At 28.4% G+C, this 23,542-nt stretch overlaps 2 protein-coding genes across 6 annotated transcripts in view; both read left to right on the forward strand.

Moving 5' to 3' along the window:
• LOC113557604 (neuronal calcium sensor 2) overlaps positions 1-23,542 on the forward strand; it is an 85,318-nt gene that overhangs the window by 36,929 nt on the left and 24,847 nt on the right. The window contains exon 4 of one of the 3 annotated variants that reach the window (XM_026963175.1): positions 9,061-9,163. The exons of 1 other annotated variant lie outside the window; for it this stretch is intronic. In XM_026963175.1, the coding sequence (XP_026818976.1) occupies positions 9,133-9,163 (31 nt within the window). In that variant the 5' untranslated portion in view covers positions 9,061-9,132. Of the gene's footprint in view, positions 1-9,060; positions 9,164-15,052; positions 15,716-23,542 lie in introns of those variants that run through there. One more of the 3 variants, XM_026963178.1, reaches the window with a different exon arrangement.
• Positions 1-23,542, forward strand: part of LOC113557624 (neurocalcin homolog) — an 88,882-nt gene that overhangs the window by 36,925 nt on the left and 28,415 nt on the right. The window lies entirely within an intron of this gene.

Here is a 23,542-nt window from a genome sequence, read left to right on the forward strand (position 1 = left end):
AGAATTAGATACTTACACAAGATTTTAATAAGTATAAGATTAAATCATTATATAACATTAGATTTCGTGTTTATATCTTATTACTTATTAATTTATTAAAAAATTTGATTAATTTAATTCATTATTTCAATGAATGTATTCGTTCCCAAAAACAAATTTGTTTGATGGCAAGTTATTTTTAAATCAACTAGACTGAAAATATCTCGTATTCGTATTTCATACTCGAAATGAATTATTATAATGACCCTTTGAAAAATATTTAATAATTCTTCTGACGTGATATATAGTTACCTAAATATTGTAATTTTAACTTAGTTTACTATTTATGTAGAAGTTTGATTGGAGTAATATAAATATTGAATTTTATATATTAATTAAAGCTTGCTAATCTATGTTCCTTACTATATCAATAAATAATTTTTATTTTATTAATTTATTGATATTTGTTAATTATTGAGGAAAAAGCATTTAAGATTAATGGCGACAACAAGTTGTATGTCGAATTTTCATTATTAAGAAGTCGCTGTAAGAGGTGATATAAAATATGTTATTCTCTGTATCTAAAATCTAAATCGTATTCAAGCCTTATTAATTAATAATCCTAAATATTTTTGGAAGTTTATTAATGATAAGAAACAAAGTAGTGATCTCCCTAATATTATATATCTTCATAACAATACCACCAATAGCCCTTTATCATAGCAGATACTTTTATGAGGTACTTCGGCCCAGTTTATATTCTTAACAAAAACTTTGTTCCATACAATTCGCATAACTCTCTTATTAACAAGAATATTATAGATTTCTCATCCTGATCATTTTCCGTTTCAAAATTTTTCTACCACTAAATAATTTATCACTTAAAACTTAAACCGGTCTAGACCGAATTCCAGAAATTATTTTTCATAATTGCTGCTATACCTTAACCCGTCCGATTCATTATTTATTTAATTTATCATTTTCTACTGGTTTTTACAAACACATGGAAAATTAATTACATTAATTTTAATTTGTTAGTCTAGTAATTAATCTCTTGTGAATAATTTACGTCCTATTTCTTAAATATTATAATATACTCGTATTATATTATATTATATTATTATTATTAATAGATAGTATACCTACATAACCATTTTATGTCAGGAACAACAATGTTTAACTTAGTTACAACTCTTATAGGTATACATAATATTAATTTTTCTAATGGCTAACTTTCACGACACATAAATAAAAACATAACGTACCTTTATATATTATATTAAACTCTTAATACAGAGATAATATATTTTTATAACATATGGCACTAAAGATAACATTAATTGTTATTTTTTGTTTATTATGCACTTGAAATATTCAAATATAATATATAATTGAATTTGGTTATAGGAAAATATAAAATGACTTAAAGAAAACTACAGTTGTACATATTATAATTTTGAATAGATACCACGTATTGTGTTGAAAATACCTACATGTAGTCATCTGTTTGACAGTGTTTATCGATTCCTTTAAAATTAACAGTGTTGGATTTATATATAAGCTACACAAGCTATAGCTTAAGGCACCTCTAAAAAATTGTTCAAGTGAGCATTTGTTATATTCTATATTCCATATAATAATCGTTTTATATATTATATGGGGCCCCCAGCTAACACAAAAAAAAACAATTTTATTCACACAAAATAATAGATCAACACGGAGAAATATTTAGTGTATTAAATATTATTATGAGGTAGTAACTATTTTTAAGTTTGTTATAGTTATAAATAAAAATAATATTAAGTTAAAGATTTATTATTTCAATTATCTATATACTTCTTAACTTTATTTCAGTTAATCCCTCTATATCAGGGATGGCAAATCCATGGCACGCGAAAAGATTTTGTGGGCACGCGAAAATTATATATTATATTATAGGTAATAGGTAAAAATATTTGGAGCATATGGCTTTTATCGGTCATTAACGATTATTCAATTTTATCTGTAGATAAAATAATAATACCTATATATTACCTATATGACCGATCGGATTTTAAAAATTGCAGGAAAATATCACAAATCAACAATTTGCAGATTTTAAGTTGTGTAATGTATTTTCAATTTGTCTTGACGGAAGCACTGATATTACTGGTTCAGTTCGATTATCTATATTTATTAGATATTTTGTTGGTAATGAAATTAAAGAAGAGTTGGTTAAGTTAGTGTCATTGCAAGAAACAACAAAAGTAACTGATATTATCTACTATTTATACTTATAAATATAATAATTTTAATATTTTTTTCATGGTACGCTCTATATATAAAAAAAGGTAATTTTGGGTACGTAGTGTTCAAAAGGTTTGCCATCCCCGCTCTATATTATCCCCGAAAATCATATTTGGGTTTTGGCACTGGTATATAATCATAGGTGGAGTTAAAATACATTTTTTTGGGGGAAGGGGGGCTTAAAATATTTATTTGTTTGATTTAGCCCCCTTAATGATCTGAATGATTTTTTAGTTGGGAGGGAGCTCCCCCAAATATCTCCTATTTCCGTCTATGCATATAATATCTGCACTTATAAAGGGTTCCAATTTCAAAAAGCTTAGGGCCTTATTAAGTCTACATCCGGCCCTGATAATTAATAATTTATAATATATATACAGCCGAATTCACGTTGCGAATAAAATTTCTTATTTATAATTGTAATTATTTTTGACATAAACATTAGATATATTATGAGAAACATTAATTGCAAGTTAATAGATAATATATTAATATACTAAAAAACTGTTATATCATATCTAATACTATTAAAAATATAATATACATTGAATATTTTGCTTTACGTACAACTTAACTCCAACATATGGCATAAAGTTAAGTATCGTAGGTATAACATTGTCGCACTTGTAGTGTATACGCATATTTAGTAAATATACGCTGCTGTTGGTATTTTATATACATGTTACATATTATTTACAATACGTGGCTGCACGTCTGCCCTCAGGCTTTTGACTGTTCTTATATATACGTTCATTGTATTCTGGTGAATTTCCACGGAATGAAAACCCAGCAGCTTGTTTGTTTTACTTCTACTACGACCCGTGTACAACGCCTCTTAACCCCCAGCCCATCCCCATCTATTGCCACGTGCTGTTACGATACACGGCTGCGAAATACCTATACCTACCTATATACACATGCGGCGTTGGGTAACGATTCGTAACGAGCCGCCTTCAAAATTCGCGGAACGTTTCATTTTTACGCGCACGTGACGCGATTACATATCGTACAAATGTCGATACAATAACGCGTGTCATACCACTTGCGTGCAGTTATAATCATATGATAATTATATGATATGCACGCAGCACGCGGGGGAGGTTTGGTATATTATCAGAAATTGGCAACTTTCCCGATATTAGCCAGTCTTCTTGTTATTTTTTTGTAATTTTCATTTTTATTATTTATTAATATTTTACGAGACGATATATAATATACACCATACGCATACGCGTATTACACTATACGGTTGTAAGTATTGACTATTAATATTATTAATTTTTCTACATTTTTAGTCTAAATATGCGAGTAAGGTAAATTTACAAGACAAAATTTTCCGTAAATTTTACTAAATTGTGACACTTTAAATTAATTGTAATTGATTACATAATGTTATACGCGTACGACCTTTGCGATATTAAACAGTACACGCGAGTAACGTAATAAATTACGTGTACCGATTGCTTGTGTTTATTGACACATTTTACAGACGAGACGTGAAATATTATTATTGTAACTTAAGCAACGATGCCACCATCTAACCATCGCGCTGGCTGCGATAGTATAATGTTATTATGTATAGAAGTTATGTGTAATAGGTATTTAGTATTTACTGACCATGCCGCGTGATATTGCGTGGTTTTCACAAAATTATATTTTGTTTTAGTATTTTGCGAAAGCAGGTGATGATGACAAAACAACGATTGCTCTATTTTTTAAGTACCTCGTGATTTACGAATTAGATGACAGTGATGACACCTGTGTTATAGTTTTTATAAAATTGCAATGTGTTCCTATATTTATGTGGTGTATTATCGTTGACATATGAGTGAAATTAGATGTTTTCATATTGGACCTAGGATAGGGGTTAGGTTAGGTTATGATGACCTTATCCCTGGACCATTTTCTAGAGTTAAATGAAATGGTGTCAGTGGCGGTGATGGAAGAGGAGGAATGAGGATCTGATTGGAAATGTATTGATTTTGCTGTGCCTTCCTGGAATATTGTTGTTTCCCTTTGATCTAAAATCAAAATTTAAGTATTCAATTTTAAAATAACCAAATATAGATACGTAATATTTAGATAAATATGTAATCAGACAATTAAAATATATATACATATTTATTAATTAGTATAAAATATTTATAAATTATGACCACTGTAATAAATTAGCCTTAACTCCGGTGGCCCAAACCGTACTATCTAGTAAATTAATGAGATGCTCGATTAGGAGGTAAATAAAAAGTCTTTACAGGTTCGAGTTTAAAGTTTTATAGCCGTAACGCGTAACGGATGAGAAGATATAAACTATAAAGTATATTATAATGTATAATAATATTATTCTTATAATATAAGAATGGCAATGGCAATAGTGAGTTCTCAGGTTCTCCCCTAAATCTACCCTAATATAATACAAACAAAATTGATTTTAAAAACTGTTTAAGAACAATATTTGTGTATACAAATTTAACAAACCTTTTTAGTTATATTTTTTTTTTGTTGCTTTATGATGTGTTAAAACTGTTATATTTAAGTATACCAGTAAATGATACCTTTGTGTCATACATTTATATTTTCTTCACACTTCACTGATTTTATTTATAAACCTACTTTTTTTGGGGTTATTGTTTTTTAGGCCTTTATTTCTCATAAATTCCTTTAATTTTCATCTCGGAATTGAGTTTCATGATTTTTTTATAATCTATAAATATAACATGTAGGTATATAACCATCTCACTTTGTGGTGTGGATATTGCATATTTTATTTCGTTCAATACGTCATAACATGGGTATTATGTTGTATGTATAGGATACTTTTTATTAAAATACAAAAATTATATTGGTATTTACATCAACCTTTTTAAATTTATTATAAAACCAATTATATTTTTAGTTAAACACAAAAAACAGAAAAAATCAGTTCTTAGATGCAACAATCGCCTACCATGTATATTATACATAATGCTTATACAGTCCTACACATTAATTATATTTTGTGCCGTTGCGCGCTAGACTTATTATTTAACACACATATTGTATATTATAACACGCAACAACGAATTACGGCGACAAGGGTTATGTATCGTATAAATGTAAAATCGTCGTGTATATAACTAAAGCAACACTGAAAATATATTATGTATATTTTACCCAACGTAATATATATATATATATATAAAACGTTGTACATTCGGTCCGCTGTTTGATGCGTGCGTATGCGTAATTATAAATTAATGCAAATTTATATTTGACCCACACCATATTATACTGGCTACGGCTACGGAGTCCGAGTATAATAGTATTATAATATATATGCATATTATATTATGGTTATATATTAAGTTAGTCAAAAACAAAACCCGCGCTGTGGTACGTTCCACAAGTATTTTGCTCTTCACTCTTATTCTTATACAATGCCGTGCTGCAGACTGCAGTTAAAGGGCTTCGCAAGTCATAACCAAGAGCGTAATTAAAGGATAGATGAGGGGGATAGATTCTCTCCTGAGCTTTATTTTACTAATATTTTTCAATATTTATAATTTCGTAGTAATCTAACTATAATATTATAAATAATTGTGTTCTTAATGACTTGAGTTTTTTTTTTTTGGAAGTTATATAAAACTTACAGTTTTCTACTACAAAAACTGTAATCTCCCCCATCCACTAAGGAAAATTCCTAATTACACTACTGGTCACGACTATATCATATATTTTGTCAAAATATACTCATTTTATTTTCATTAGTACATACGCCGTAAAGCGTATCTCAATTTTCGTTCTGAAAAAATTTATTTAAATTCTCCTTAAAATTATAATATTATACCAACACATCTTTTATTTCGGACCTTTGAATTGTGATATGATTCAAAAATTCAAATAATATCGAACTTAAATAAAGTTATAATAATATTCCGTGGTAAATATTATTTATTAGAAATTTGAACATTTTTTTATAATGAAAATAGGAATGGATTATTGTAACGTAATTTTAGAAATATAGAATTGTCTATTAACGTACGCTTTTTGACGGTCATGGTCTACAGAATAGATTAATGTAATGTGCATACGATGATAGTCTTCTGAACGTTTGTTATAATCGTATACTCACTTTTCATACTGATAATAATTTACGATTTGCACAATGACACGGCTTACAGCTAAAAATACGTAATATGAAGCTATTACCTATAAAATATCACTTAGAATCTATAGTCGTCATTCGTCATAAGGCTACTTATAGGCATTGCCACTGGCCCATCGCACGAAATTACAACTAATAGTCAATATTATAATTATTGTAAACTATTGTCTACATTATGTATTTTATGGAATTATATAATTTATTTATATTGTCTCTTCATAACATATTGACGGCTTCCAAATTATTAATGACTAAAAAAATATGGCATTTATATTACATGAATTATTAGTTCAAGTTTATACAAATGTTTAACCGAAGTAATTACAATTGTTTGTTTAGACAAAATTAGAATGTGTAAATAACAATCGGTTATGATACGTTGGCGATTAGTTCCTCTGATATTTTTTTATTTTTTTTTTTACTTAGGGTAAGCAAAATTACATAAAGTATGGTCCCAAAAATCGAAATATCCTCACAAATGAATACATTTAAATATGCAAATGAAAAAAATCTCGATCATTTCTAAGATATTAATAAAAACAAAGCTTTCTGAGTTCCTAAGTTTTAGGATATTTTTTAAAAAATATTAATATTAGATATTTCGATTATGAGTTTATGGGCATTGCACGCATATACTTTGTATACATTTTGTATTCGTTATAATAATAGTCAAATATTAATAGTGATATTGTAAAATTTACCTTATAGGTATTATAATATTTGATTAATATATTTATTAACATAGACATAATTATCATTATTAATTTAAGAACTGCAAATAACACATTATATCGTATAATGTGACTTGAATATGCATGATTTATATCGCTAGCCGTTAAGTCTTTGAATAGAGTGCATTTTCTGACCTAAACTATTATCAATGGCCCAATTATGGTTAGTCCTGAATTTCATTGTTTTTGTAAATTTCATTACAAATTTAAATATTCTGATGATCTTTTCACAAAATGTATATTTAAATTATTTTGATTAATTTTCAAGAAATACAAAAACCCAAATAAAGGAAATCTAAATAAAAGGATAATATTATTAATTTAATAAATTTATGTTTAAACATACGTGATACATATAAAATACGGTTTATGATTTTGAAATGTCGTAATATTGTATAGTAATGTCAAATATTAGATTAAGATAAATTGTATTATTGCTTTGCAGTATTTATTTATTTATTTTTAACAAAGATTAAATTATTAGTGTGAATCATCTAGGATTATAAGGTTAACTATTACCTTAAAGAACTGTAATTAAAGTGAATTAAAAAAAAAAAAAAAAAAAAAAAAAAAGAATGGTTGGCAAATGAATATTGCTCTGCTCTAGATTAAGTTTCCCGTGAGTCACTGGAATGGGTGTGTTAAATTTGAATCAAATAATATATTATTGTATACAAAGAACAATTCTGAGTGGAAATGGTCTATTACTAAGGATATTTGATGTTTTTTAATATTGCTATTAGGTAATGTAATTTTTTTACTATTATTACCTAATACAATAGGTTGAATTAATTTTAATGTTGTTTGTTGTAACGAGTGTTAAAAAATGTAATTAAAGTTTGATATGTAAATCTAAATACATAAATGTACATTGGCTATCTATGTTATTAAGTAATATTATTACATATGTTTAATATAATATAAGTTTTATTTTTAGGTATTGAATATATTATTTTACATTTTCAAATTAATTAAGTTTAGCTAAGAATATTATGTTTCAAAAAAATTATATTATTAAATTTTAAATGATTACACTGTTTAATTATCTCTATATTTATTTTATAGAATAATAATTTATAATATGTATATATTATATTCACGCAAATATGGAATTAATTAATTTGCATTTTAACGTATGGAAACATTGAACATTATTAAAAAATCATAGAGTACATTATATTTATTTTTAAATCTTTTTTTTTCATTTTATCAAATAACCAACTTATTCTTGGTTTATCACAGTTAATATTTAAGATACATACATTATACAATTTCAACATATTATTTGGAATTAGATATTATGTCACCAAATTCTATGACATATCTAGATAAATTATATTTATAAATGTCACTGAGATAAATAATTTAGAAATACCCTGTAATTATATTTGCCAACAATGTGACAATATAATATTGTAATCATAAATTAATACTTTTTAAGAAATAGAAATATAGTTTGTTAACTTGACATATACATATATTTAATATCTAATATATTAATAAAAAAAATTAAAAATTGACTGCACAATATTATTATTAGTACCTATTTAATTAATATCTAGAAATTAATTTTATAGATTTATTTAAATTTAAGCTAACCCTTTAATTTCATTTTACAGAAGATTCTGAGGGACGGGATTGGCTCATTTTTTTAAAAAAAATATAATATTAATTATGGGCTTGTTTATATTTTAATTTTTTTTCGTCGTAGGAAGTGAGTTTTTTAAAAATTCAAAAAAGTGAGAGTTCTATAAAGAAAAATTTTAGTTTTTTTAATGCATTAACACATATCAATATAAAATAAAATAAAATTTCTAAAATTAAAATTCTAAAATTCGCTTAATTTATGGTCATCCTGAAACTTGCACTTAATAAGCACATGTGCAAATTTGTATTTTATCAAAATATTAATTTTTTTCATAGCACAAATTGGATTTCATCAGCATGACGTAGTGAGCACAGCTGCAGTTACTATCCGAAGTCAAATTTAATATCATGATGCTATTTGTCGAAAATTCACAGATAGGTAAGTTATTACTTTAGTTATTATGTAATTACACATTTTCCATACTTTCCATACAGCATTTTATTTTAATTTACATATTAATATAGTCTTTATGTAGTTATTTTACTCTTATCGATACAATTAAGATAAGTTCGTTCTATTTATTCTTTATAATTTTACTTATTTTTCTTATTTTGTTTCGCTTGTTAAATTTGTTATTGAAAAAATAAACGTAAGAACGCAAACAATATATGTTTTATTGTTGCGTGTATAATTTATCTCGATATTTTATAAATGATTTTTATTGAGACAAAATTTATTTTCATAAACTGTTTTGTTATTATTTATTGTAAAATAATGCAAATGAAAGTAGTGGATGTTTAGAAACTTCGTGAGCGTATTGCCAAAATCGAATGGATTGTTTTTTAGGGGGGCGGATATCTGGTCTCAAGGGTGCTCGTGTACATCAATGACCACGTTGTAATGGACATTTCAGACACTAAGTGCGTATATACGTACATTATATACCACGTGTCGTATATATACAGCTAGTTTGTATATACACATACTACTTTACTGACGTGCGTATTGTTCTGGCCCGGGTGATACATGGCTTCAGTCCAACAATTGTACATATAGCTAAAAGCTCATAACCCGGACTGTTTTTTTCGGTCAAAGTTAAAATAGTCTTCAACCGCGGATTGCCAGCTGTAGTTTACATAACATAAATTTTCGTCGCTCCAGCTCAACATTATTATACACATACAGCCTAATGTATTTATATATTGTATCGTTTATTTTTTAATTTACCAACCCTTATGTGCACTTAAAACTAGTGACTTTTTGGCGATCGGTTGCGTTTTAAACTACACCCAAAATCTTTGTATAAGCAGTTATATGTTATGCACTTTAGAGAAATATCATTGCTCATTCATATACTATATATCCTTCTGGTTGTTAAGTATTTTATTTTGTCCTAATAATAATAATAATAAAGGTAGATATAAAAAAGTAATTTATTTAATTAATTTAATATAATAATAATAATTATTATAGTTGACAATAGACAAAAGTTGACAAATACCTATTGTATAGTTTTATTATTTTAAGTTTAGTAAAGATCATAATCAATATTTCACATTTTTTTAATAGAAGACTTATTTGAGTGCATTTACTAATAAGAAACTTAATATTTAATGTATTTTGCAAATGTAATTAAATAAATATTTTCATTTTATTATATTATAAGTAGGTAAATATGTATATATGACGTACCTTAAAGTTCAAATAAATATTTATCTTTGTTTTCAAACTTCCATTACACGCAAAACATAAATTATTTTAAGAAAATTCAATAACTTAAATTTCTGATAAAGTGATAAGTGAATTTTTTTTATGCCTTTCTGTTTAAAATTATTAAAAACCGACTGTATATATGTATACAAGTATATTATTAAAAAAAAGTCACAATTTCGAAACTTGTATATTTCATTAGACACTGTATACAATCAATATATAAGAAAAAACTATTTTCAGAAGATTTTAATTATAATTTTGGTTAAATTATATATCTATTATACATTATTGTATATTATCCTCATTCCGTAGTGTACTAAAATCAAAATTTCTTTAAAGAATTGTTTGCAAACACTTATTCTTAATTATAATTTTATAACTTATACTGGATGATGAACCAATCATGCTTACCATCGTTTTTCGCTTAAATAAAAATTAAATATAATTTTGAATTTTAAATTTTGATGTTACTTAAGGATCATTTATTATTTTTAAAGCAAACCAACTCTTTTTACAGTAAATTGATGGTTGATTTTTTTTGAAAATGTTTATATTGGTTTCTATATTGAAGCTTTAACTAGTAGTTTTTTGAGATATTTAACTTTGTGTGTATTAAGGAAGGTCCATCATACTAAATTTGAAAGATTTAGGGCTATGATAATTTGAAATAAAAAATATTGTGTTATATTCTCGTATTATTATTGGATTTTATTTATTATTATAATTTCTAAGTATTGTTCAGAAATATTTATAAAATACTAAATTTAATAAAGCATCAATTTTATATTTTTTTGAGACCATGTATAGTAACTATAATTATCTTTAGTAAATATATTGAATAATAAATGGGAAACTACTTGTTCAATTGTAATTATACATATGCATTAAAATCTACCAAAATATTTACAGTAAAAAAGGTTATTCCTCATTTATAAAAATCAGTTTATATAGCCACGGGCAGGAACTTCCTTATCTGCAGTACAAAAAATTTAAATAATTAAGTATCTTTAGTATACTTAAAAATTACAAAATCATAATTTGAATAAATTTATTATAAAAGGAATAATGGGGGTGTATCATACTGGATACGCTTAATTTAGAGGACTACAATTAAATTTTTGGATCAGGGTGTGTTTTCTAATATCTATACTTTTAATTTTAATGATTGACCACGATGTGTTTATTATTATTTATTTATTCTAATAATAATAATTTTAAGACTTTTATTCTCAACCACATAACAAAGCTACTTTAAAATTTACAACGACCTAAATAAAACGAAATCATTAGTTATACTTTTAAGATTCTCAAAGAATCACACTTTATTATTTAATAGTTTCTTTTTTATTTGTTACTTTTACTTATATTTTTTAATACGCATAGGTACGTATTAGAAACAAAATTACCTTAATAATTTCGATGACATTTTTATTCGCAGTTATAAATGTTTCTGTCATTTTTTTTTATTTTAAAAACGATATTATAATTATTTTAAATTTACTTATCAATTTTCAAAACTTTTTTTGCTCCAAAATACTTTAAATATATTATTAATAATTAAATCACTACTTACCTATATTTATAATTATTTAAAAATGTCGATTTGCTATATGTCATTAATTAAGTTTTGAATATCAGAATAACAAAGATTATTTAATTTGCTTATTCTTTGAACCCTTCGTATTAAATATAAAATTTTGATTTTTAGTTTTATTGTTTGTAAAATATATTTTTTTAAGAATCTTATCAATTGTTATTATATGTATTAATATATAGAAATAAGGGAGCAATAGGATTCAAAAGAAAAACATATAAACATACAATTAAATAGATCGCTGACATTTTATTAATATACTGCATGTTTGATGTATTAAATATATATATATATATGTGTGTGTATGTGTCTTTGTGAAAATGTGTGTATTTATGGTTGGAAATAGAGCTTATCGTGCAGTTAAGACTGATCTGGCAATTAGGATTTTCTACTCGTTTTCTTTTTGATTCCCAATACAGTCCCTTGTGACTATCATTTAATCTTTAAAATAGGATTTCATCGTATTTGATCAATATACAGATAACAATATACATTCAAGACAAGATCAAACTATTCTTAGGCTCTAAGCACTTAGATACTTAAGATACCAAATTTTCAAGACATTTGGAACTATATAAACATTTTAAGACTTAAATGTAGAACATATAAGATTAATACTCAATATTTGAATATCTATGATGCGAATAAAGCTTACTTTGTTTGGGTGTGGATATAATTCTTAACAATTATTGTCTATTTAGGTAATCGTAAGTTTTACGATAATATAGGTAAATTTTCACTGGCGCTGCTTCTCGAGTATCTAATTATTAATCTTGCTCTTGCATTTGGCTGCATATCAGAATAAAAGTGAAGGATTCAATATGTATTGTAAAAATAAGTACTAATAATATGTTTATGTTTATAATATTTGTCTTTGAACATCCTAATCAAAGTATTGTTTTATATAAACGATTATTGCATACAAATTGCATGCGTATAAGTACATGTGAAACTGCTCAAGTCATTATTTTGATTTTTAAACTCTTGAATTTATAATGCAGTACATATGTTTATACATAATTCGAACCTTAGATAAGACCTAACCTTTACAAGTTAGGTCTTCATTCGGACACCAATTTTAATTTTTTAGTAAAGAACAATTTACTATTGAGTATAATAATTTACAATGTATAATATAGATTCAACTGTGTTTTTTCGGTAATACGTTTTTCTAAATTTTAATTGGTTATTTAAACCGTTAATGATAACCATGGGCTTCGATTTATTTTAAACCATTGATACAATTTTTGTGAAATAAAATCAATTATTTTGAATAAAAATTTAATTAGTTTTTACGTAGATATATAGGATTTCGTTATTAAATTTGTATTCTTTGCAAAAAATTAGGTTCACGATTTAGTACCTATAAGAATTTCATAAATAAATTTATAGAATCTAATAAGTATACTGTAACGATATATATTAATATATAATCTTGTATGCAAAAACATTTTAAAAAGATTCAAATAATCTAAATAATTGGTTTGCATCTACGTGTCTAACCATGTAAAATATCGAACTAAAAGAAAACTAAAAAATGTCGGTGAAACGTGTATAATTGTTTTTTTTAAAAGCATGTTTATAGAAATGATTTAAATAATTTAAAAAAACTTCAAGTAAATACAGCTTTTTAATGATACAATAAGTGTGTACTATATGTAGGGAAATGTATATTATATAGAAACAATGCTTATCGGATTCAACGCAAATGGCTGTTGGAATTGAAATACTCTGTTAAAGGAATTTGCACATCACTCCGTATTATCGCAACGCCTCTAGTCTTGTATTGATACCAATGTATATATGTATGGAAACGCTGCCGGAAACTAAACGGCCGATATAATATAAACATACAATCGTTGTTAATAGTAGGCAAATAAACCGTATGATAAAATAAGGTTTGAACACTTTAGACCGAGATTCAACGGAAATCATCCTTCTCGGACGACGACCTCCGGTTCGTGTTGTAGTTTTAAAGTTTCTCTGGGTCGTTACACAATTCCGTTGCTTTTCCGTCGTCCCGTCGCGCCGCTGTCGTGTTCTGTGCGCGTTTTTCAAAACCCAACGACGGCCTGTTGCAACATTCTCGTGTTTATACGGAAACTATTAAAATTTCATATCATACTCTTTCGATGGAAAATACGGGTTGTTATACAATATATAAATATCGTTACTATTTTTTTGTTGACATTTTATACTTCAAGCGTTCGAAAAACGATCTATTTATTATATATCGTATATGCTTTTCACACGACGATAGCGGCGTGACAAGCCTGGCGGCGGCGGTAGCGGTAATAGTTGCGGTGGTGGTGTTAATGCAACAACATGTCACACACATCTCCAAACACCGTTTTCCGCTCGCTCGACCGTATATATATATATATATATGTTTGTGTGTGTAGGGAGCTTATCGAATTAAACTTAACCCTTTTAGAGGCTATAACGAACACCGAGAGAATATTTTACTCTAGCTCAAGTTGCAGTGGTGTGTGTATTGCCCGCGATGGTATTATATTGGTGTGCGGGGTGGTATAGCATATTGTCTGGTTTATACACGTATACCACATATAGCTATAAATTTATACCTATAATCGTGTGTGTGTGTATGGGAAATTTTTTCGGCGTGCGGAAGGGGATGTAAAACGATCACACCCTCGTTGAACCTTTACATAGTGTATGTGTGTGAGTGAGAGATTGTATATACAAGAGTACGCATAGATCCATTGCGCCTGCGCGTGCTTGTGTGTGTGTGTGTATGTGTATAAGTGTGAGTTCGTCTCTCCACCAGAACATAATCGAATTAGCTGTGCCGCCGCCGCCGCCGATATATATTAAAGCAGCTACGATGGCGGTGGCATACACGTACCTCAGCGATGCTGCCAACCGTAGATCGGCGGTGGCTGGCTGAAGGGGGCCCGGGTGAGTTGCCGCCGCCGCGCGGAACGCCAGCAACACCCGCGGCGCGGCGCTGGGGCACGACTACCGCCACCACCGTCGCCGCTCGTTCACCCAATGTTGTGCTTATAGTAGTCGGTGCGCGTACCGTAGTGTGTCGTTTGACGCTGTGTTTTCACGTTTGCCACCGTTTCACCGACGAGTGTCGCCTCCACGGCACGATATAATAGTATATTATTCAGTACATCAAATTATTTTTGATTAGTTTTATTGCGCGGTCATATCAAAAGCGACGTTATTACAAACTTTTACGGTTTTATACGTGTTGTTGTTATTATTATTTTTTTTTCTGGGAAAAGTACATAGTTCAGTCGGACTTAATTAAGGAAGAAATCCTGCAGATTTATTACACGTAAGACGTGACTCCGCCGAGCGCGTTTTTGTCGTATTTTTCGCGTGCCACTCGCACGCGGTAATATCGACCGGCTGCGGTGATGTGCACGTTGTCGTTACCGTCGTCGCTGTCGCCTCCACTCGTTCAGTTCCCGACCACGACAACGGCAACGACCGCTGTCCACGCAATAATTACAGCACAACTATTATAAGATCATATTATCAGACAAACGTCGCGTCATCATTATATACAGCTGCGGTACCCCTTCAGGTGTAAACAGGGACGGACAGCAGCCGGACAGGAAGACTGCAGGCCAGTCGTCTAGATAATAGCAGATAGTAAGCGAAAGCAGACGCTGAACCGTTGTCACCGTCGTACAGGCCGACCGTCGCAGGTGAGAGCGCGAGTGACGCGGGCGCGCGCGAATAATCGGCGCGACGGAGGTGGCGTGGGCGGCGAAAACCCGCGGTGCGTCGTATAATATACACGCGTATATATAAATTGAACGTGTACACGTAAATGGTGACGTTCGCTCCGCGCGCGCGATTATCGATTGCCGCTCCGATTTCCGGAGAAAAACCCGCCGCCACCCCCGCCACCCGCAAACCGCCGCCACGATCTGGGTCCTCGGAGTCTGTGGCGGCGGGCGGCGAACTCGTTATCATAAGCATACTTATAATACAGTGTTATTCAAAATGATCCATCCGATTTCAAATGCATATGTGATTTTTAGCTTTTAGGCTTGGATTAATGGTATTGAATTATGGTATATATCTATGATGCATTAAATAAAAGAATATTATTTTCCATGTTAGCTATAAATATTCTATATGGCTTCCCTTGGTAACACAAGCAATTTCTAATCGGAAAATCGCAATTCAAATTAAATCCACGCATATTGTTTTCCGTTAATTGTTTTTGTTGTTCTGTGATTGATTATAATATGATGACAAGCATCAGATGATTTATTTTGAATAACCCTGTATTTACTTCTATCTATTATATGTATGGCGTTTCGGACCGCGGCCGTCGTTATAAGCGTGTATAAATGTTCGTGTCCAGGGGCAACGCCGGATTGATTCGCACACACACATAATAATATATGTATTTGGGGATGAGTGTATATGTGTTTTACTCTTTTACCACTCCTAACCACGTCCACTGAACTGAATTTCTCATTACGATTTTACACTTCTGTTTATACTTTATACCTCCTACCCTCGCAGTATTTGTATTCCTATTATTATTAGAGGCCCCCATATAGTTATATAAACATATAATTGATACATCACGTACCAATCGTGTGTGTGTGTCCGTGTAGTATTTTCATATAAATTCGCATTATAGTTTTTTTTTTCACTCAAATTAACCACCAAACGAAAATTTCACTCTAAAACCTGATTATACCCCCGTGTTTTAACGTTAATTAAAAACCCTATTTGTTGTAGAAAACTAGTTTACATGTTTCCTTTCATTACTACTGCTGTAACACATATCATACAGACGTATTTGAATTAAAATTGTTGCATTACCTACGTTTTATCTATTTAAAAAAAATTTTTTAGGCAAGACAACTTTACAATCATTTTTATAATTATAACTTTATGTCTTTATGTGTAATGTATATAGTTACATTACACTATGCTTAATCAGAGAAAATTCTAATTATGAAATATATAAAAGCACTAATTTTTAAACTCTGGAAATTTTCTTTTTTTACAAACCTGTGTTTTATTAATCGCGATAATCAATGTATGAAAATTCTGTTCAAATGGTTTTAATGTTTTTCATTTTATTTTTTATATTGTCTCGGTAGGTATGCCAATGTTTGTAATCTGATTTTGTTAAAAATTAAATGTGTACCTATTTAATAAGTTTTATAATTGATATGGATCATGTTGTGCTTATACAGAGCACGCATATGAATTTTCTTATAACATTTAAAATAGTATTTAAATCGTTTTATTTTTATTATTTTATTAGTTTAATATTTAGAACTATAGGTATTCATGGATACACTTTTTCAGAACAGTAAAAACTTTGATTTACTTCCAATTAACTAGTCATAAAAATATAAAAATAGTCTCTATAAATATCGAATTGTGTTTTTTAATTAATTTTGTTTATACATCTAATAGTTGTTACATTTTATCCTTGTATTTTTTTTTTTATGATTATTATTATTGGATTTTATTGGTATCAACTGTTGGATTACGTGTGGTTACTTTGGTAAAGATTACAACTAAGATTACACTAGGTAGTCTTAACTCTAAATCATTTTGTTGTAGAACTTTAATTTCTTTTTTAACTTCTCTTTTATTAAACTAGATGATTTACAATAATATTTGCAATAAAATAATACAGACATATTGATCATTTTTTAAATAGAGATTCTGTTATAATTAGATTTGCGAGTGCGTTAAATTACTATAATGTCAAATTCTAATAATAAGTAGTGTGAAAGCTTACAATATTAGCAAGCTCAGCACGAAGACTTTACGATGTTGTTACTTTCAGAAAACAATTTGTTAGTAATTATTTATCGTTTAATTAAACTTAACGTTTATTAGGTATAATTTATATTATTATGACTCCAATATTATTATACTTAGTTATTTTTCAAACAAATTATTTCTCGAGTTTATTATTCATATTCGTGCTTATTTTTAATTTAAAAAAACTCGATGATGTCGTAGAACTTTTAAATTTTAAATTATTTTTCTTCATTATTTATTTTATGTATAGCTTACCATGGTCATATAATATATATACTAAACTATATAAACTTAGTATTTTGAATATAACGATAACCGTTTTTAATATTTGATGTGTTAAATTATATTTAACCACAAAATTTAATACTCCACCTATGCTTCTTATAACTAAATCTATGTGTACTATTAAATATTACTTATACCTACATACCTACAAAAAAAAAAAAAAAAAAAATAGAAAAAAATCCATTAAATTAATTATTGGCTTTAAGTTATAGTTTCGCTGACTGTAGTAGGTATAAATTAAAATTCGTTTACGTCTTAGAAAATATTTTATAACTCATATATATATTATTAAATTTACGCTAAAGAATCCTATTCCAAGTTCTTTTAAACTGAATTTTGATTATTCTTTCAATTTATTATTATTGACGTCTCATGATATTTTATTGTTCAAAATTATTACAATCATTTTCATAAATTAGTTACTATAAGATATTAAATAAATAATGCATAGAAAATCGACCATTATTCTATTATCATAATAAATAATAATATAATGACATAACCAACATATGGTGATCAGAATTTTGTCTCACGAATATAGTTGAAAAAAGTTCTAAAATGTTATAAAGTAAAATAAAATATGTGCAACAATTGCATTGTGTATATATTTGAAAAAGTTTGCGAAAATGTATTAAGGCGGATTAAAATTACTGATAAAAAATAAAATATATAAACTCGTCAATAATAGTTTGAATCTGTTGCATTGACGAAAAATACGAGTGACTTGATAATATTTAAAATAGATACATATAATAATGTTTATATTATATTTGCTTACAAACAATATATTATAATAACGTATAAAGTGGTTTTAATAGCTCTTAAATATTGATCGAATAAAAGTTATAGGTAGTGAAAATACTGAGTAATATACGTTCGTCGTAAAAAAAGGGCTTGTGAAATTCAATTTGGTTTTTGCTGCAAAATGCAGTAGTAAAATCAACTTGCTCTCTTATATTTTAATTGAACGCCATTAAACATACCTATTTTGTATATTCGTGTGAATCGATTCCTATAAAGGAAATAATAGAACACGATGACGGATTATATCGTATATATACTATATAAAATTATGTTTTTCTGAATAATTAATATATTCTTGTTTAGTTAATAACAAAGATTACAAAATAAATAAAAACCGACTGAAAAACAAATGTTTGAACTTCACAATGACATATTATGCCGGATACCGATATAATAAATCCCCCCGTGTTATTAATATACCTATATAGTATATATTATACCCACGATATAAAGTATATAAACTTTGACACCACTGGTGCTGATGTGATCCGTTATATGATGAGATAATATTAACTTATTTTTGAGGTATCACTAACATTTTTTTACTCCTAAACAAAACTATATTTCATTCAATGACTTTTACAAATTTTTGTATTTTTACAATTATGAATTGTACCTATTTTAACACTACATTTTCGAAGAAAAACAATCTTAATGATTTAAAATTTCGCATGATGCGATAATAAAATTAAAATTATAGATTGTCAGTCACAAAAGAAAGTTAAGTTGTCACAAAAAAAAAAAACATTGGAATCTAAACATTTTTTATATAATTTTACAATATTTTAAATTAAATTGTTATGGTAAAAAATATCCAAATTTCGAATAATTAACGTTTTACCTTAAAAAATTTCAATTTGATTTGGTTTTCACATTCTTTGTGTATTTTTTGTCATTAATATTTAATATTCTATAAAGTATAAGGGACTACGAACTATTATAGACTATATATATATAAGATCTATAAGATATATATATATATATCTTGATAGAGTACTTAATAATAAACACTAAATGCTGTATCCCCGTGTAGGTGTATTAAAAATAATAGCACCTCCGGTTGATTTATGGCTGTATGTAACCTTCATAGGCTTCATACAGCCATACATATTTATTGTACAAAATGTCTCATTCCATTTGACAATAATAATTATTCTTATATAATAATGTGACTCGATTAATAATATTATTATAATTTATAATAATATACGTATTTTTTTCCGGTCGTTGTTATGTAAAATAATTTCAAATTTAAATAATTACACATCTCGTTGATATGCGTTAACCGAATGATCCGGGCATTGTTCTTCGAAATCATACTATAATATAATAATATTATAATGAAAAATATTCTGTGCTAGCGGTTTTTAAACGCGACTGTTAGGGTAAAAAAAATGCGATAAATTCTATTCCTTGGATTTTAACTTATATACTTATATATTCGTATACATAGTGTAGCATTTTTAGCAAGTTTGATGGTGGGTTTTTTTTTACTTTTGCGTGGGTGTTATTATTGTAACCGATTAAATATCTGTGTAAATTTATAAAAAAACTAAAAGACGTATCATTTTTTTCTCTACGCTGTCTCCGATTATTTATCATATTTTACGATGCGTTATAATATTTTTCTAGACGATCGCGCTTTGATATTATTTCGCTTACTATGCATATTTAATATTTATGTTACGAAGATTCATATCAACGAAAGAAAAATAAATATACATTTTATTTTGTTTGGCTGGTTTTGTTTACTGCCCGCCATGATGCAAAGGCGTCGGGTCGAGTCGTGTATATAGGAAAATCACTTTCGCTGGTTATATTTTTAAACATCGCATGATCGACTGCCATCTCGCTATACATATTTAGTGGTAGTGTGTGCGCCTATGTACATTTGCCACGAAACATTTTAATTTCATGTTGTCAACAGCCGTTCGCAGGTGTATAGTATTATATACACGTACTGCAGCAATGACAGCTTATTTTTAATTTTTTTTTTAAATAGAGCAACACGTTGACGGGCGAGAGACGTCACAAATCGTGAGCATCAGCATCACTACAATTTTATCCACTGTAATAATTATGTTGTATTTTTTTAAATTTTTCCACTTACAGATTGTTGTATAATATAGGTTGGTTAGATCCTGATCGATCGTTAAATAACCCAGTTATCGTCTAATTACGGGTATAAAACGAAATCTTTCGAGACGACATACATATCATTATCAAATTTGTATTCAGCAGTTCAAAATTTGTGTAGTAACTTTTAATAAGAGATTGAAATGATCTATTATCACACTTAAAGATAAAAATATTATCTCTATTTTCACTCGGGTTTTTTTTACGATATTTTAATTTTAAACAAATTATTACCATATTGTACATTTGCAAGACGGAAACTGCACATGCGGGTATGGCGTACTTTTTATGAATAATAATCATGTAGATTTGTATGATATGATATAGATGTGTGGCAACTGGCAATGAATTGTTTACGATCTTGTAAATACTAAGAGCGTAGCTCGCATCTTTTTATCGCAAAAATATCGTCGTGCTTACCACGGCATGATTATTTACGATTTTATGTGTATTTTTTTCTGCATCGGCTGTTTGATATTTTTGACCATGTTTGATATTTTTGAATAAATATGTTCACAAAATGAATACAATTATATATATGTTACACTGATTGCGTGCGCGTACCTAAATGACATCTGGCGCGATCGTTTAATTTTTTTACGGGCCATCGTTGAAAAGTATAATATTATTTTAATTATCAGTTATAATTTCATAGTCGTAGAAGTCGGTAAAATACGAGGAAAGTTATTGCTGCTGCAGCAATGGTCGGCTGGAATCAAAGAGATGTCAATTAAATTTCTTCTCCTCCTCCCACACATTCGTGTTTGTACACACACACACACAAAATTAGAAGCGAAACCCGATTGATTTCCCGAGCCAAGTGCCAATAAAGACCGACATGTAATTAAAAAAAATATTTAAGCCCACAGTTGGTTGCTACTATAAGTATAATGTGCTTATACAGTATACACACATATATCATATGTATTATACTCGTGCTTTATACGTTATGTATTTTGTCGTAAGTCAACACGCGAGAGTATAATGTAATAAAGCTGATGTGTACACACACGATCATACGTTATTATTATATCCCCATTCGCATATACGTATATATATATATACGTTTATATACACTTATTGCATTTAAATGGTGAGCGATTGGATTTGACAAAAGTGCGTGTATTTTTTCATCGATCGATCGGCGGACAAGTGAGCCACGTCGAATTCGGTAACGTTCGTTGTGAGACGGACTCAAAAACCGTAATAATTCCTAACATATTACTTCTTCTTCTTCTTCATTGGTATTACAACTCTTCAAGAGTTTTCGCCGCCACCGACACCGCCTTCTAGTCCTCTCGATTTTATATTTTTTCTTCTCAATTTAATATCCCTAGTTTCTTTAAATCCTGCTTTACTGCATCTATCCATCGCTTCTTTAGACGTTCTCTTGGTCTTTTTCCTGTGGGTTTCCATTTAGCCGCCGCTTTAAGGTACTCTGAATTAGACTTTCTCATCACGTGCTCATAGTAACATATTACTATAATAATATATATTATAATAAATCATCGCACTCAAAACGTATTATGTAGTATGTCACAATAGTAGGTAGTTGATAGGCACAACGCCTATAAATATTATGGGCAAGATTCTATTCCGCCACGTTTCACTCGTTGTAGTGATCTCACCGTTACGCGTTATTTCATAAAATATATAGTCGCTGCAGCTGTAACCATACCGCATATGACCACATAAACTTAATTTTGCGTGCAAGCGTGGTTCCTGGGGGTATTTATAAATTTACAATACAAACAAAATTGTTAATATAAATCTTATCAATAATCTATCATGTACTAAAATTATAAAGTATTTTTTCCAAATCCATGTCTGCCCGCGTATATTCTTATCACTCTAAGTACGTATAATATGTACTCTTAAGCATAAGCATCATCGCACTCCTCTCTCGCTTTCACTCTATCAGTCACTCCCTTTACATATAATATTGTATAAATATAATATGTATATTATGATATATTAACTGGGACAGATATTCGTGATCAAAATAATTGCTACGATATCATTGTTGCACTAAGTATTCCATCCGACTACTTCGTAATAATTTATTATGATCTATATTTGCAGCCGGCTGACTAAACCTAAGCCGATCTATTACAATAAAATTATATTATACATTATTATATACATTGTATTCTGTAATTATTAATTAATAAATCCTTGTATACACTTTTAGACAACAAACAAGATCACATATCATTATCACTTGAATAAACGCATGGATCAAACTATTGTTTCCCATAAAGCATAATCCTTTTATTTGACGGTCACAATGTAATATATTTATGTATAGGGAACAGTAACTATTACTATTATTTTTATTTGTCAGGCGTGATGTAATATATTATTATAATAGCTAAGGCGCGTCAGCCTTTCGTCATAATGTTATTATATACACGCTCGTGTGTGTAAACAATGACAAAAGCCTTTAAAATTAAACAATAATATAAATCCTTCCTGTTTTTAATTAACGGAAAAATTAATGA

The sequence above is a fragment of the Rhopalosiphum maidis genome, chromosome 4 (genome assembly GCF_003676215.2).
Source record: "Rhopalosiphum maidis isolate BTI-1 chromosome 4, ASM367621v3, whole genome shotgun sequence".
In the NCBI taxonomy this organism is placed as follows: Eukaryota; Metazoa; Arthropoda; class Insecta; order Hemiptera; family Aphididae; genus Rhopalosiphum; species Rhopalosiphum maidis.